We start from the raw sequence: 16,999 nt of genomic DNA, 5'->3' as shown, positions 1-16,999 counted from the left end.
CTATTGGGAAAAGGATATAGAAAAATTTAAAAACAAAGATGCTGCTTCTTATGTCCAGACCTTGGTCATTATACCAGTGGAGGATTCCTTAGCTAAGTTGGATAATGTAGACTTCACAAAAATATTTTTTTAACCCCAGTTTTGAATTGCCATGTTTTCTCACATATATCCCACACTTTTTCCTAAAAACCAGCTGCTGGAAATGTTAGTGTGTAAAATATAGTGTGCAAGAATAGTTTCTGTCTGGTTATAGGCAAAAGTGATAGGAAAATCTGCACCTAACTCTCAGAGATCAAAAGCAGTGAACACAGTTAGCAGATTCTTCTCCCAAGCTGCTTCTCTGTAGTAAGCAACTGAGTAGAAACATCTTGCTTTCTGCATTCTGCCTTTCAAAAACAAGATGTGTATTATATTTTGGGGGGTGTGTATGTGAGAAAATATGGTAATACTGGACTGTTTTGGAGGGTTTTTTGCTGATTATTTAGAAGATTTTTTTTTAGCTGGACAAATGTTTTTATCTAGAATCAGACCCCTATCCTCTTGCAAAGTGAGTAGCAATATTTACCTAACTTTTGTCAATAAAGTATATATTTTCAGGAGTTTTAAACATGTATGCACTTGACCAGTGAGTAAAACTATGCATGCTGATTACAATTTGGTTACGTGGTTACAATTGGGCATCTACTACAGATCGCCTTGCCAGGGGGACAAGCTGGACCTGGAATTCTCAGGTCAGCTCACAGAGGCTATAAAGTCAAGGGATGTGGTTGTCATGGGTGACCTAAACTACCCAGACATCTGCTGGGAGGAGCAGTCAGCCAGGTTCAACTACTCATGTAGGTTCCTAGCCAGGATACAGGACCTCCACCTAACCCAGGAGGTGCATAGTCCCACCAGGGGAAATGCCTTGCTGGACTTGGTGGCCACAAGCGGTGACCTGGTGAGGGGTCTGCGGGTACTCGACCACCTGGGCAACAGTGATCATTGCCTGCTGGAATTTACTATCCAGCACAGGGTGGTGAAAGCAAGCAGCAAGGCAGAGATCCTTGACTTCAGGAGGGCCAACTTCTGTAACCTAAGAAGGTTAGTAGGAGAGGCATTGGGGTCTCAGAGCTTTAATGAGATGGGAGTCCAAGATGGGTGGTTGTTCCTCAAGGAGAAGATCCTCCAAGCTCAAAGGGAGTCAGTCCCAATGTGTACCAAGGGTGGGAGGAGTGCTAAGAAGCCCCGATGGCTCGGCAAAGGCATCCAGGGATGCCTAAGGGCAAAAAAGGAGGTGTACAAACAATGGAAGCAAAGGGCTATCATGAAGGAGGATTACACCTCCATTGCTCAGGACTGCAGGGAAGCTGTTAGAAAGGCCAAGGCAGAGATGGAGCTAGGGCTAGCGACCAGAATTAAGGATAATAAAAAGTCCTTTTTCAAATACATAGGAAGTAAGAAGAAGGCACCGGGTAACGTGGGGCCCCTACAGGATAGGCTTGGCAAACTGGTGATCGCAGCAAATGAAAAAGCTGATCTCTTTAACAAATTCTTTGCCTCCATATTCCTGAACAGGGACTGGGACATTTCCCCCACTAGAATTGTGGACTGACCCAGGCAGGGCATTGCCATGCCTAGGGTCAGGGACAACCTAGTTAGGGAACTTTTGGAGGGGCTGGACATGTTTAAATCAGTAGGTCCAGATGCTCTTCATCCGAGGGTGCTGAGGGAAGTGGCAGGGGTCATAGTGGGGCCACTGGCATGGCTCTATGAGCGCTTGTGGGGCACTGGCCAGGTACCAGAGGGCCAATGTAGTACCCATTTACAAGAAGAGGAGAAAGGAGGACCCCGGCAATTATAGGCCAGTCAGTCTTACCTCGGTCCTTGGGAAGACCTTTGAGAAGTTTATCAAGGAGTGCATCTGCAAGGGCCCAGCAGGGGAGGTAATGTTCAGGGGCAACCAACATGGGTTCATTAAGGGCAGGTCCTGCCTGACCAACCTGGTTTCCTTTTATGATCAGGTCACAAAGTCCCTGGATGAGGACATCATTGTGGATGTCATCTTCTTGGATTTTAAGAAGGCCTTTGACACTGTTTCCTACCACATTCTATTAAAAAAACTTGATGACTGCAGCATTGATGCCTACATAGTCAGATGGGTGGCAAATTGGCTAGATGATCACACCCAGAGAGTGGTAGTGGACGGGTCATTTACGACCTGGAGGGATGTGGGCAGTGGAGTCCCCCAGGGTTTGGTCCTGGGGCCTGTACTGTTCAACATCTTTATCAGTGATCTGGATGTGGGTGTGGAATGCATGCTGTCCAAATTCACTGATGACACCAAGATGTGTGGCAAGGTGGGCACACTGGAGTGGAGGGACAGAATCCAGTTAGATCTAGACAAATTACAGAGGTGGGCGGATGAGAATAGGATGAAATTCAACGTAGACAAGTTCAGGGTGCTGCATCTAGGGAGAAGGAACCAGCAACACACCTATAGGCTGTGGAACACCCTTCTTGTCAACACAGTGGCAGAATGGGATCTTGGACTCATTGTTGACTCCAGGATGAACATGAGCCGCCAATGCAAGGAAGTGGTCAGTAAGGCTAACCACACCTTCTTGTGCATCTATAGATGCATCACAAGCAGGTCCAGGGAGGTGATCCTTCCGCTCTTTGCAGCGTTGGTTAGGCCACAGTTGGAGTACTGTATCCAGTTCTGGGCGCCGCACTTCAAGAGGGATGTGGCTAGCATTGAGAGGGTCCAGAGGAGGGCCACTTGCATGGTCAAGGGGCAGCAGGGCAGGCCCTACAAAGAGAAGCTAAAGGGTCTGAAGCTATTCAGCCTCCACAAGAGAAGGCTGAGAGGGGATCTGGTGGCAGTTTATAAATTCACCAAGGGGGACCAGCAGGAATTGGGGCAGGCTCTGTTCCCCCAGGCACCACCCGGGGCTACTAGGAATAACAGCCACAAATTGTTAGAGAGAAGGTTCAGCCTGGACATCAGGAGACATTACTTTACAGTTAGAGCTGCCAGGCTTTGGAATGGGCTCCCAAGTGAGGTGGTGCTCTCTCCTACCTTGGGGGTCTTTAAGAGGAGGCTGGACAGATATTTGGCTGGGGTGATATGATCCTGGAACCCATTCCTGCCTGGGGCAGGGGGTCGGACCTGATGATCTGTTTAGGTCCCTTCCGACCCTAAATACTATGATACTATGAATATAAAATATAACTATTTAAAAAAAATACATTTGTATCAAATTATCCTTCTATCATTTTTCAATAAAAGTAATAAATAACTATTACTTGAGACTTCTTAGATTAGTGAGAACTATACTATGTACTATAAGTAACAATGATACATTTACGGGGTGGTAGGTTAGATGTGAACGGACCTTTTTGATCACTAGTTTTATTCAGATAAGAACTGGCTTGAACTTTGACAGAGGCAAGTAGGGCATATCAGAGGTTCTCATGATTTTAGGAAGAAATGTGGGATTCTAGTGCTTATAGAAGGAAACTGAGCTGGAGAGAACAAACAACCTTAACTGGTTTAGATTGTGAGCACAAGCTTCAAAATTTCATGTAACACTAATTTTTGCACTAAGAAGGAAGAAAGAATCTATTGTTAAGAATGTTTGGTTTTTCTTAGTGGAAAACAAGACTTCAAAATTGTTTAATAGGTAGGTGGAAACCAGTCAAAAACTTCTTAAGTTAATGAATACAATTTGTAATGTTTATGCAATCAAAAAAAAAAAGATTTTCTTATTACAGTGGTCTTGTATGTAATAGCCAGTGAAACAACATTAATTTAACTGTTTTCCTTATCCAGTATGAGTTTAGAAGATACTGATTTGGTATGGAATGGGTGACAGACGGCCTTTTCTTATTCACAGTTCTCTATTTCAGACCACCAGTTAGTAGGGCACTGCCACAGCCTGAAAAACTTCAAACAAATAACGTTGGCAAAAAAAAGAGACCTATAGAGGTAAGGAAAGCCAAGATTAAAGCTTTCTAGTTTAATCATCCTATAATCACATGGGCTTTCTTGTGATTTTCTGCAAAAAAAAATGTGAAGTGCTTCTCAATTAAATCAATAATTCGTTGGATAAAAATATTTATTCATGTGTATGTTCACAGCAGCAAATTTCATTTTGGGGAAAAGATTCATTTCTCTCTTGACCTCTGAAAAGTCTCTTGTCCATCTCCCCCACAAACATGCTTGAACACAACTTTTTTCAAAGCTTATCAGTTACAGAAGCATCATATTCTCCTTCTGAGCTGCACATTGTCCCTCTTGGATAACTATAGGGTATCAGTAAAAGATCAAATTCAATCTGAACTCATCTTTCATATGGCTTTGTACTATACTACCAGTAGGTCATTAAACTAAAATATCTTTACTTTTAAATTCCTAGAAATACAGTAACTTTCCCTGAACAAATTTATAAATGTGTACGAGTTCTCCCCTGTTCTTGTCTAGGCGCTCTCTCAGCATGACAGTTTCAATCTAAGGGAATGTGGTGAACGAAACTGATTGATTTAGGATCAGAACACTTGATGTATTACAGTGATGCAACTGGACTTTATAGTGGTGTAAAAAACAGAACAAAACAAAAAAAAATGGACATATGATGTAAACCCTTAACCTGGGGCAACTTTTTCAATCTCAGAGAAGCAGGGGTAAACATCTACCAGGGGCCATTATCCTGCCATTGATGGCATTTGTGCAGTTCCACTCCAAAGTAGCCATTTGCTTAAGAACCGTGAGCTGTTACCTGCCTCCCTGTCACCTAATATCAAGTGGCTCCAATAATGTCATGCTTCATGAAGATACCTCCATGTAATTTACATTGGTGTACAAATCATTTAAGCATGTCACTTGTCCAGGTCTTCAGTATCTATTTAATTAACTGAGTTGTATTATTTGGCTAGGGACAGAAATTACACATAAACCAGTATAAGTGATCAGAAACCAACTCAAATCTGTAACACAGCAGAAGTTCAGTGCACATAAACTACTTTCAAGATGGCTAAAACCAGTTTAAAATGGACCTGGATGGATGTATTATCAGACCTAACTGATTTAGGTTAAATCAGTTTATTGAACTTCTCTCCCAGATTCCCTCCAGATTCAAGTTAATTCATTCCCCCAGTATCCCAGGATGCTTTGCACCTCCCCGACAAACCACCCCTCGCAGGGTGGGTGTGCTAGTTTTGGCTCAAGGTGTCTGCTTCAGCTGAGCAGGGACTCTGGACCACTGCAGGCATGTGACTGCATTTCCAGAATCAAAAGTAAATGTCTGTTCACTTACCTATAGGTTGAATCTATGCAGTTTAGATTAATCCGCCAAGATTGAATCAATTCAGCCTCGGGTTTCTTGACTGTCTGTACTTAGCCTTCAAGGCCGACCTAGAAACTTTTTTAGACTCAAGGTACCCCTCCTTTGACTTGAGGCACCCTCCATAACTTGTGAATTGAGCAGCACCCCATTTCAAGAACTAATTGATTTATTACAATCCCTTTGCAGGGGACCAGGCAGTGGGGATGGGGAAATGGCCAGGCAGGAAGATCCTGAGCCTGCCCCAATCTGCTTATCTCCTCACACCTGGAGGCTAAGCCTTTCCTTATCTGCTTATCTCCTCATACTTCCTGATACACCCTTCAAAGGATCTCACAGTACCCCAAGGCGCCCCAGCACCCTGATCCAAGAGTCACTGTTCTAGGCTGTCTCTAGTCTATATATATAAAAGAATAAAATTCTCATAACATCCAAAGAATATTATAGGATAAAGTGAACAAGGGGTAAGTGTGAGGTGCCCTGGTGCCATAGAAAGTTGATCAATCCTGATGTTTTTGGGTATCCCTAAAAGGTGTCTTCCCCTGGCAGTATAGGCAACTAAAAATGTGTTTTTAAAAATAAAGCACTATGAAATCTTTAATCCTTTTTCTAAAGTACTTAACATGCTTAAATCTGTTTTTAGGACCTAGTTTTGGAGCTGGTATTTGGCTACCGAGGCAAGGACTGCAGGAACAATGTGCACTATCTGAATGACGGTGCTGATATAATTTATCATACAGCATCTGTTGGAATTCTCTATAATGTGGCAACAGGTAGGATAAACTGGTAATATTTTTATATTTCACACATTCAGCCAACAGTCCATGTGATAATCAGTATACTTTAAATCTTAGAGAGCTATCTGGAAGAATGAATTTACATGTTATGAATACTGAAAAAATTCAATTATGGAGGGAAATCTAGCTAAAATAAGTACAGTCAAAGGGTATATGATATATATTATTCATACTGTGTAAAAAATAGATCTTAACAAATCCCTGTGGTAACAGTGTTTGGAAGGAGGTAAGAATCCAATTATTGCAATATTAGCTTTCTGAAATTCAGTAGGGCTTCTTATCCTCCATTCCCATGTACAGGAATTTGGGGGGGGGGGGGGGGTTATTTAAAAAAAAAGTTCATGTTTTCTGCTGACAACAATGTACTACAAAAGAAACTATAATTTAAGAGAGCCTATCACTTCCCATTTTTACGCTGTGCCAACCCTGTAAGATGCACATCAGTCTTCCGTGGTGCCTTGTATAGTATAGTTGCTCTTTTAGAATCTCTCTTGTCAGGAGAAATGAGGGAATCACTGCTACTGTGTCATTTTTTTTTAATTGCTTTAATATTTATTTTAAGCCATATCTTTGGTTAAAGAGGAATGTCAAAAGTAAAATTAAACTTTAAAGCTTCTGTTATGCCCTCGGAAACTAGCGTGAAGTAAAATTTTATTTCTCATAAATCCTAAAAGGCTACATTTTTATTTTAAATTTAAAACTTTTATGATTTACACATTTCTGCAAGGAATTTTCTCTTAAACTAGTTCAAAATGATAGGCATATGAAACATGTATTGGAATGTATCTTGAACAAATTTGGGTAAATGACATGTATAGTGAAGGCTTCTGTAGGGCCTCATAGTTCATTTGTGCTCTTTCAAAAGGAAGGCAGAATATAAATTAATTTGTTATGATCATTTCCACTGACTTTTCTTAAATAAGACATGAACATGTAAATGTGTTTCAGTGGTCACATTATTTAGCTATGCATATTGTCCATATGAAGCTCCAATAGAATTTTTTCATGTTGCACAGCAGCATCATATTTTCCATATATTACAGAAAACCTATTTTAGGAATACTTTACAAAGGTTTTAACATTTTTATATTGTCTATTTTTTTTAATTTCCATTTTTGAACTAGTGTCTCATTTTTCAGTTTTCCTATACCTTATGTTTATACTCATTGCATTCATTGTCAATGCTACATTGTAGACTAAGCCTTTTATAGGGTTTGTGATTCTCTACTATTATTTGTAGTTTGAAAATACAGATGATTTATTCAGTGATTCAAGTCTGTAAAGCACCATCAGGTCAACACTGCACAGAAATATTACAGTATCTTAGTACTACATATATCTTGTCATATCTTTAGCTTATGTGAAAGAAAAGCTTTATCTCTATCTACAGATGTGTTACTAGTAAATTTGTGATCTTTAAGTGTGTCCCTTTATCAGAAAGGAAAGAACAGTTGCTTACAATCAACAGTGTTTGTTTTGGCATATATTTTCTTACTCTATTTCCTTTCTGTGTTAGGAAAATTGCTTTTTTGTGACCATTAAGTGACACAGCACTTAGTGTCTCTGTGTATCAGCTATGATTCATATTATTCTTTGCCATCTATTTTTTTTATCAAATGGAAATATGGTGTCATCTGTCAGACCATCTCACTTAGAAAAAATTTGATTACAACATATTGTCAATCAGCCTCCTATATAGTGGATGCTCAATAAGTATATAAGTTACCAGCTAGGTTGATCTTTTAGAGCATTTTACCTTGAAAAATGTTCACTTAAGAAGACTGAACTGCTTAAAAATATATTTTGACTTTTGACAAAAGACACAGAAGATATATTTACTTAGCATGTGTATGAATGTTCTAAGGTAATTTTTCCATTGCACTTTTTCTGTAGACTGATTTACTATGGTTTTGACAGATGCATTATTTACTGTGCATTATACATTATTATAAGTACATCACTCATTTTCTATAGATACATTTATTGTTATTTATTTTTCAAATGTAAAGTTTATTACATGTATTTTTAGTATAGTACATAGAACGTTTTCAGAACTGTTTTCTAAAGTGGGGTGCACTAGAATTATATTTATAGATTTTCATTTTCACAACGGTTTTAAATACACCATAATGTCTTAATTTATAAGTTGACCTCATGTTTTCAGGCTCAACCTTAAGAAAAAATAAGTCTATAACTACAGATAAAGACCTTGAATTCCTATTGCTTTTACAAAGTCCCACAGGAGAATCAAACAAAAGGGAAAGAACATAAAGGGTTCAAAGCAATAAAAACCCCAAAATACAATCTGAGCTGCAAGAATTCTAATTTGGTATTTGTTTCGCATGTACAAAAATTCAAGTATAAAAGAATTCTAATTTGGTATTTGTTTCGCATGTACAAAAATTCAAGTATAGAAGTCAAGACTGAAGGGAACCAGTTTATAAATTGTCCTCTTGAATAAGATAAGTGCAATTTTTATGGCTTTTTTGGAGCAAGAAAAATAAAAAGGTAGACTGGGGCCCCCTCTACACCTTACATGTGTTATGCAATTACCTAGTTAATTGCATAATTAATTTAGACAGGCCACACATGCAAATTAACAATCACACCATAAAAAGGTCCATCCAGCTATATAAAGTTAGAGCAGGAAAACATGTACTAACTTTATAGCTGTTTTCTATCCAGCTCTAATTTGCATGTGTAGCATAGTTATGCCCCCCATGGCTAAGAGCTGTATCAACTGATGGAGCTTCCAGCTGTGGGGGTGCACCATGCACTGTAGTGGCTGGGAGTCCAGCAGCTGAGGGGTCTTCCAGCCACAACACCATCCCATGGGCTCCCAGGGGTAAGAGTCCTGTAAGCTGATGAGAGACTCCCATCAGTGGCAGTGTTTCAAGCAACTCCAATCCACAGCAGCCCATGGGGTGGCACCATGGTTGGGAGTCCACTCAGCTGCTGGACTCCCAGCTGCTGCAGTGTGTAGTGCACCCCTATAGGTGGGAGCCCCATTAGCTGATGAGTCTCCCCCTACACCAGAAATAAAGCATGATAGGATCTCATGTTGGATCCCACAATCATGCCACCTGCCATGCACATTAGATCCTATCACACGTTTACCTGAATATCTAGAAGAGTCCTAGTAGTCAGATCCATGTAATATCAGCTAGGTGCATCTACATGAGGTGCTGATTGTGCAGTACAATTGCATGGCAAAAACCATGCCAAGACGCTACTGCACAGTAGTGTTAGGCTACTGTGCAGTAGTGTCACTTAAAAGGCATTCACTGGGGCTACTGTGCAATAACCACTGCAAAGTAGCATCTCCTGTAGATGTATGTGTCCACTAATCATCAAACAGCACCCCAGCTGCATAAGAAAACAACTATTTGTGATCCTTTTTTGTTGTTAATGTAACAATAATGAAGTCTAAAGTCACTTTGGGGACAAATTTGACCCTTATTTAAATTTTCTTATAGGAGAATGAGGCAGAGAATTTAAGGACCTTGTCTAGCCTCACTGAGGGGTGTATCAGATTGAGGATTAGTACTCATAGGGGTCCCTGACTCTCAATTTTTTTGTTTGGACTATGAAATCAGCGTTATGTCATTTGCTAATAAACATTAAAAAGATTTAAAATTTCAAATATGTTTATATATTTTAACAAGCACCATGTTGTTATTTTTTTATTGTAGGCTCTCAGTCTTTTTACCAGGAACATAATGATGATATTTTGTGCCTCACTGTAAATCAGCACCCCAAATTTATCAACATTGTGGCAACTGGCCAAGTAGGTATGTTTGTATTTAAAAAAAAAAGAAATTAACATATAAGCATGTTAGGGTCATCTGAGTTCAAACACAGAGATTATTTGATTATGCTATCTCCGTTTGCATGAGTGTTACTCAGTTACCTGTCCTCTTTATTTTTTTGTTTGAATGTAATTTAATCAAATTAAACTAAAATTATGGAGGGGCCACCAATAGGCAAAGATTATTTTTCGTTTGAAGTATTTTCAAAGAGAAAATTTGGAAATGTTGAGCCTCATTTGAGTTCATCTGTGCTTTTACTTAATATCCAACTTGTATTAGGACATCATCTTTTTGTCCAGTCTTTCTAATAATCTCAATAATTATTTATTAATAAAAAGAGAGACAAGTGAAAAACATTTCAATAAAAGACCCTGTTTTTTATCTTAAGTAGAAAGAGTTTTTAAACTAGTAGTGCATTTATCCCACCCAGCAAGGTCTTTAGTCTCTATAACTAGTGTACTCATATTAAATGTTGCTAATCGTCTAAACAGAGCCAATGCAATGAGAATCTAGGCTTTATTAAAAACGTATCAAAATAAAGTTAAAATTGACATGTAAATTCACCAAATCAAAGAACACCTTACAGCCACATTGTTAAATCAACACTGCTGAGTCTACACAATACAGCACGACAAAATCTTTGGTTATTTGCACAGTTCAAACCAATGTTGCATATATTTGAATATTTTTAGCAATGAATAATGCATGTTTTAGACCCAACAAAATGTAAAGGACAGATTTGTTTAACATAAGTAGATTTATTATTTTTCTGCAGATAATTCTAAATGCTGTCTCCTCTGCCAGACCTCAGTTTCTGTAGCATTTTGTAGCAGTGCAGTGTATGTGATTTTCAACTCAGCATTTTTAGTAACAGTGTGTTACTTCAAAAAAACCCAAACAAGTAGAGTTCATTTACTGTAGCTGCATAATTGCATAATTGAAATAAACATTTTCTCACTGATTGATAGCATGGTTCCCACAAGTGATCTGGCAGTCATAATTCTGTATTTCTGGGCTTTTCACATTTTCCCACCTCTTTCATGCAAAACTTCTGAAAAACATTTAATTGGAGTTTTATCTGGACACTTTTCACATACGATGTATTGGCAAGAATATTCACATGAAAACAGTTATTGCTGCCCCTGGGTCATTTGATCCTCTTTATTTCTTTATTGTCTGATTCTATTTTTACCCCTCTGGTTTAGGAGATGCTGCCACATGCAGATTCTTATGGCTTATTTCATGTTCTTCTATGCTTTTTTATACACACAAGGAACCTCAGGGCACTTCATGTTTGTGTGTCACATACACACATGTTTGTGTGTCCTGTAACAGGATGACTTCTGCTTGGTGCTTGTTTTATACCCTGCATTGAGCAATTAAGACCAGGATCTAATGACTCCTTAGAAATAAAACCATTTTCATGTAAATAATGCCAGGAATTTGAAAGGAGAAAAGGAAGTTTAAAAAATGAAATAAAATCAAGATGTTCTCTCATCAGAACAGTTTCTAAATTTGAACAGGCACTAAAGTCATATGCATATGTTTAATTGATACTGTTATTTGTAACCACTCTATAACTTGAATCAATATAGTTTCAACATAATGCAGTCTACAAAGATTTGCAGAAATATTATTTTAATGGATTTTCAAGTTTCAGTGGTATCACAGTGGAGTCTTTGTAAATTGCATTTGAAATAAATTTGAGATCAGTTTCTATATACTGTATGAATTTATCATCATCAATATCATGCAAAATACCTAGCTATTTCTCTAATTTGGGTTAGATCCTTTATAATGTTGATAATTCACCCTTCCTACTGAAATATGGAAGTTGAGGATAGTCCACACTTTTTAGGATCAGGCTGCTTATCAATACCCAAGCCGAATTTTTATTTGTGTTCAAATGTCGATTGATCTTTTTTCATGCCAGAAACATGAAAAATATGCTTCTCATTTAGAGATTTAGCCAAAAAAGACCTGACTATAAACCCAAAGACATTTTTATATTCTGTAATTCAAAATGATCAAACAATTGAACACAAAATATTAATCCTACTAATTTGTACTTTATGACATGACTTTAAACACACATTAAACATCAATAATTATTAGTTCAACTTTAATGATAATAGCAGTATTGGGGCTGCAATAATACAAATAGATGACCTCAAGGTGTGTGTTAAGAAATTACGCTTTATGTAGCATATATTTCTTTAGCACTTATTTTATTCTTGGTCTAATTATTTTTCTGCTGCTTTTCCATTACAGGAGACTCAGCAGATATGTCAGGTAAGGGAAATAAAATTTTAACATCTTCAGGTATAATTAGGCTTTTAGTGGTCTTCTACATAATTATAGAGCAATAAGTTATGTGAAAATATTTGAAGCCTATTAAAATCCTATATCAATCATAGTATTGCCTCAGTACTGAACATAACCTACAATAGTTCAGTAAAATGTAAGAGTAGAACATTTCTTTTACCAAAAATCAATCTGCTAAAAATGTTAAAGCTATTTTTGCTGAAACGTATTCCCTCCTTGCTGCCCAATGATAAACTATTCCTAACACCATATTGCTTCTGTAGCATACCTGTACAGGCATGCAGTTTTGACAGAAGTTATTGGGGCTGACAGCTAGCATTTATTTTATATAATTCAATTGAGGAGGCCTAGGTGACTGAGTGAATAAAGCAATCACCCTTTACATCTACTGTATGATTGTCTTGCAAATACTCCCAGTGATCCAAAATGATTGTGATGTCAGTTCAATTTTGTGATGCATCATTTTGGGTCTTTTGACAGTCTTGACTGAGCTATTTTTAATTAAAAAAATGTTTAACTGTGAACTTAAGGATCCATCACCATCATGTGTGAGTGCATTCATTGTTGGGTAGTCATTGTAATGTTGTTTGTCATACATCTGACACAGAGATGCATAAATGTATGTTCATATGTACACACTGAATCTGATACTTTCTATGTTTTACTAAAAATATTTAACTGTGCAGAGGCATGGTGAAACTTTAAAATGTATGTTGACTTTTTGGGATATGTCAAATTGTGGTTGTTCTGGGTCTGGAAGGAAAAACACAAAGGAGCTTTTCCCCAACTCACATCTCCTATGTAAAAGGCAACCATAAGGTATTTGTGCATAAGAGTTCAGGAGGAACTTCTCTACTGCTGTATATAAGTAACTCCAGCTACTTCTGCTTGGGAACAACTCTTTCTCTTCCATCTTCCCCACAGAACTACTCTATTTTTTTAATATTTGAAAAAATATTAATATTTTAAATATTTTTTAATAAACCTATATAGTTTCTGGAACCACATTATATTCTCTGTAAGAGGTGAAAGCCAGGCAGGAGCTCTAGGGACCTGAGGCCCAATACTGCCTAGGAATCATAAGGGTGCCCAGGATTGGGCCGCACAAGCCTCCAGAGTACCTGCCCAGAGTGTCTGGAGAGCATGGGCAGCTCTGTGCTGCCTGCACTCTCCTGCCACAAAAGCAAACAGATATCCGTCGCTAAAAGTTTTTACAATCTATTACCATATGTGGCACAGCCACAAATTTTGGGCATTCATGGTGTGACAAGGGGTATGGATATCTGTTTGCTTGGCAGCTTAAAGGTGAGGAAAGGTAACATCTTTTTCCACCCTTAGATAAGCCTGACTGTTTTGTGAGCAGTTTCACCTTTTGTGAAGATTATTATTGATTTTCAAGTAGACTTGGACTTTTGAATTATAAGGACATTTAAAAAAAATCTCACATGCAGTCTGGATTGGGGCCTCATTATTCTAGACACAGATTGAAAGAGGCAAGGATTTCAGTGTACCAAATGCCCTGATGGAAACTATATGAGTGAAATCAGACAAGAACTAAGCACCAGAATGAACGATCACAGAAAAAAGATAATGGACAGAGGCACTAGAACACAGGCAGAACATTTTTCACAGTCTAACATTGCGGTTTTCATGCTCCAGGGAAACTTTCAAAAGACAAGCCTGTGAACAAAGTAACAAAGTAATTAGCCTGTTGGACAATAAGAACCCCGGACTTAACATAGGTAATGATTTCATGGCCCATTATAATCTATGGTGATATTTACTAATCTCTGCACTTCACAGGTGATAATGACCCTTCTAAACAGTCTTGCTCTTCCACTTACCAGGTTTTTATGCATCTTTCTTATCTGTTGGCAACCTGATAATTTCTCTTGTATCCTGTTTTTATTTACAGTAGGGAGTTTTACACAAACCTTTGTTTCATTTACTCTTTAGGCCTAATGTATCTGCATCAATCTTGGAAACCTGATGAAGGGCACTTATACCTGAAAGCTTGTCTTTGTCTTTCTCAGCCATACAGTTGGTCCAATAAAATGTCATCCACACACATAGCCTCTTGCATTTTTCCTAGACCATCATGGTTACAACCTCATTCTAGCACTACACAGATTGCAAGTGATACATAGATCTTTGGGATTTCTGCAGAGCCCAGGTGTTTCTGTTCTAGAAATAGCAAATAATAATAATACTCTTGTATCTTAAAGAATTTTCAACTGAAATAACACACACAGAGAACATATCCTTGTTCTTCTACATTGATAAACTAGCCAGTGATTCAGCTGATGTACTGCTGTGTGTAGCCTGCACTTTTAGACTGATGGTCATGTTGGAGAAATAGAGACTTTGCTTTTGTCCTTTAATTTTTTTGTAGAAATCTCATCTGAAAACCCCACTCAGATATTACATTATTGACAAGCTACAAACATCTAGAGAACATGTGCTTCAGAGTTCTAAGTTTCTAAGTTAGTGGATCAGGCCAAGACAATTTACCTGGAGACATCTGAACAGACATTCAAATGCTGAGTTCCTGAAGAGCAGAGAGCTTGCAATGCTGATGCTGCTGTGTCATGGGGTGGCTGGGAACACATTTTAGTGCTCTGCTGGCTTCCTCAGTTTACCTGGAGACAGATGAGAGCAGTGCACAGGGCAGGCCAATTGACTGAACCAGACTGTTCAGATTTAGTCTGTTTCCCTGTAGCATGATGTGGGGATTATGAAGGGGCATATTCTGTTCTCCGCTCAGCTGGAGCAGCAAGAGTATAGCGAGTGCTATGGTCTCCCTGAGGGGAACAGGAGCAAAGCGCTCTGGGTTGCTTGAGAATCATGTTGTGGCTTCTCTCAGAAAAGAACATGTACAGGTATTCAAATTCCCAGGAGAATTTATCCTGGGAGAGATTTAACCAAGGTTGTTCCTAGTTTATCTTTTTTCCTGGAGTGGCCATTTTTGCTCTATGAGAAAAATCCTGAACATCTGTACATTCTTGGTTTTTAGTGGGAGAGCATTGAGTCTCCAAGGAGATACTGAATGTCTATATGTGGCCTGGGGATAAAAGGAAGAATGGACTGCCAATATAAGGGGCTCTGCTGTGTTTCTAAAGTCAAGCAGCAGTTGGAGAGAGGGGTTAGTCACAAAGTCTAAGTAGGACAACATAACTTGCCTCTAGTGATTTTGTTCACAGAAATTCAGTTTATAAAGTAGAGGCCAATATCTTCCTTTTTAACCAAACCACTTTAATTTTCTTAGTACTAAAAACCTTTTTTGCTTTCAGGACCAAAAAAATTTGATACAGTTTAAATATATAACAAATAACTGATGTTTTTATATTTGTTTAGCTACAGCTCCTTCTATCCACGTGTGGGATGCCATGAGCAAACAGACATTGTCTGTACTGAGATGCTACCATTCAAAGGGAGTTTGTTCAGTCAGTTTCAGTGCCACGGGCAAACTTCTTCTCTCTGTAGGGCTGGATCCTGAACACACCATAACCATTTGGAAGTGGCAGGAAGGTAGGAAAGCATTTGTCTTGGTAGACTATATTTTTATTTCCTCTGAATCAATTCAGAGTACATGCAAAGCCTGCAATGTAAAAATACAAGTGTTCAGGTGGTAAGAATGATAATAAATGCTTTACATGTAAATGTTTTATAACCTTTACAAGTAAGCATAAACTAGCTGTACTTAACTGTTTTAATAACTGCTGAAGGCATTTCCTTTGAGCTTTCTTTGTAAAAATTGTATATGAAAAATCCTTGATTTCAAATTATAAAGCAAATCCTACTTTTCATTCAATTTCTTACCAATTCTCTTTGCTCCTGCTAATTAGAAATATTTACAGTTTTCTTTTACACCCAGAAGGAATCCTCTAGTTTAGATATTGACTGACTTGAGTGAACTTCCAACTACAAAGGTTTCAAAAAAAGCTGAAATTCTCGATAATCTGATGCCTAAGCAATGTCTTCTATCCAGTCCCTGGAATTTTATCATAGGGACTGTAAACTTTTGTTCCAACAGATTCACTCTGGGTTCAAGGATTAGGAACCCCTAGGGTTTTTTATCACCCTCTCTTCTACATGTTCCTGCTCCTTCTCTCCTTTCTTTCTTATCTGGAAAGTCTGTACTCAGACCTAGACCCAAAGTTACCACTGCAGACTCCTTCCCCATCTGAATGTCTCTGTTGGCCAAGGAAAATCTATCAGAAGTGATAGTATCACAAAAAAATAGAGCTGGAGGGAACCTCAGGAGGTCATCTAGTCCACCCCCCTGCTCAAGGTAGGAAGATCCATATCTAATCCATCTTAGACAAGTGTTTGCATAAGGATGGGTGGGTGAGTGAATTGGATGTGAGCCACAAGCAATGCCTAAAGAGGGTGTGGGGATCCAGAATGGAGCAAGGGCAGCACCTCATCTGCTCTTTCTCCTCCTGCCTTTCAAGCTTTAACCCTGGCAGCAAGCAGCAGAGGCACAGGACTGTGTCAGTGAGTGAAGGATGTTCTGGGAAATGTAGTTCTGTTAAGAGTGGCAGTGCATAGGAGCAGCAGTGAAGTTTGTTGCTGCTGGGGGGAGATGACACCCCATTTTTTGCTGCTGAAAACAGGAGTCCTTTTGCCCACTCGACAGAGTTGTCTGCAGCAAAAAGAAAATGAGGTGCCATCTCCCGCTAGCAGCATCCAACTTCAGCAGCTGCTCCTGTATGATGCCCACTGCTGGGCTGTCCAGAGCTAG

The 16,999-nt window shown here is 38.7% G+C and overlaps 1 protein-coding gene across 1 annotated transcript in view; it reads left to right on the top strand.

Moving 5' to 3' along the window:
- EML5 (EMAP like 5) overlaps positions 1–16,999 on the top strand; it is a 231,977-nt gene that overhangs the window by 181,990 nt on the left and 32,988 nt on the right. The window contains exons 28-32 of the mRNA XM_019481686.2: positions 3,892–3,970; positions 5,968–6,097; positions 9,814–9,912; positions 12,202–12,222; positions 15,610–15,783. Of these exons, the coding sequence (XP_019337231.1) occupies positions 3,892–3,970; positions 5,968–6,097; positions 9,814–9,912; positions 12,202–12,222; positions 15,610–15,783 (503 nt within the window). The remainder of the gene's footprint in view (positions 1–3,891; positions 3,971–5,967; positions 6,098–9,813; positions 9,913–12,201; positions 12,223–15,609; positions 15,784–16,999) is intronic.

This window comes from Alligator mississippiensis, chromosome 2 (genome assembly GCF_030867095.1).
Source record: "Alligator mississippiensis isolate rAllMis1 chromosome 2, rAllMis1, whole genome shotgun sequence".
Classification (NCBI taxonomy): Eukaryota; Metazoa; Chordata; order Crocodylia; family Alligatoridae; genus Alligator; species Alligator mississippiensis.
The sequence above is the reverse complement of the archived record's forward strand: the minus strand, read 5'-3'. Positions and strand labels throughout refer to the sequence as shown.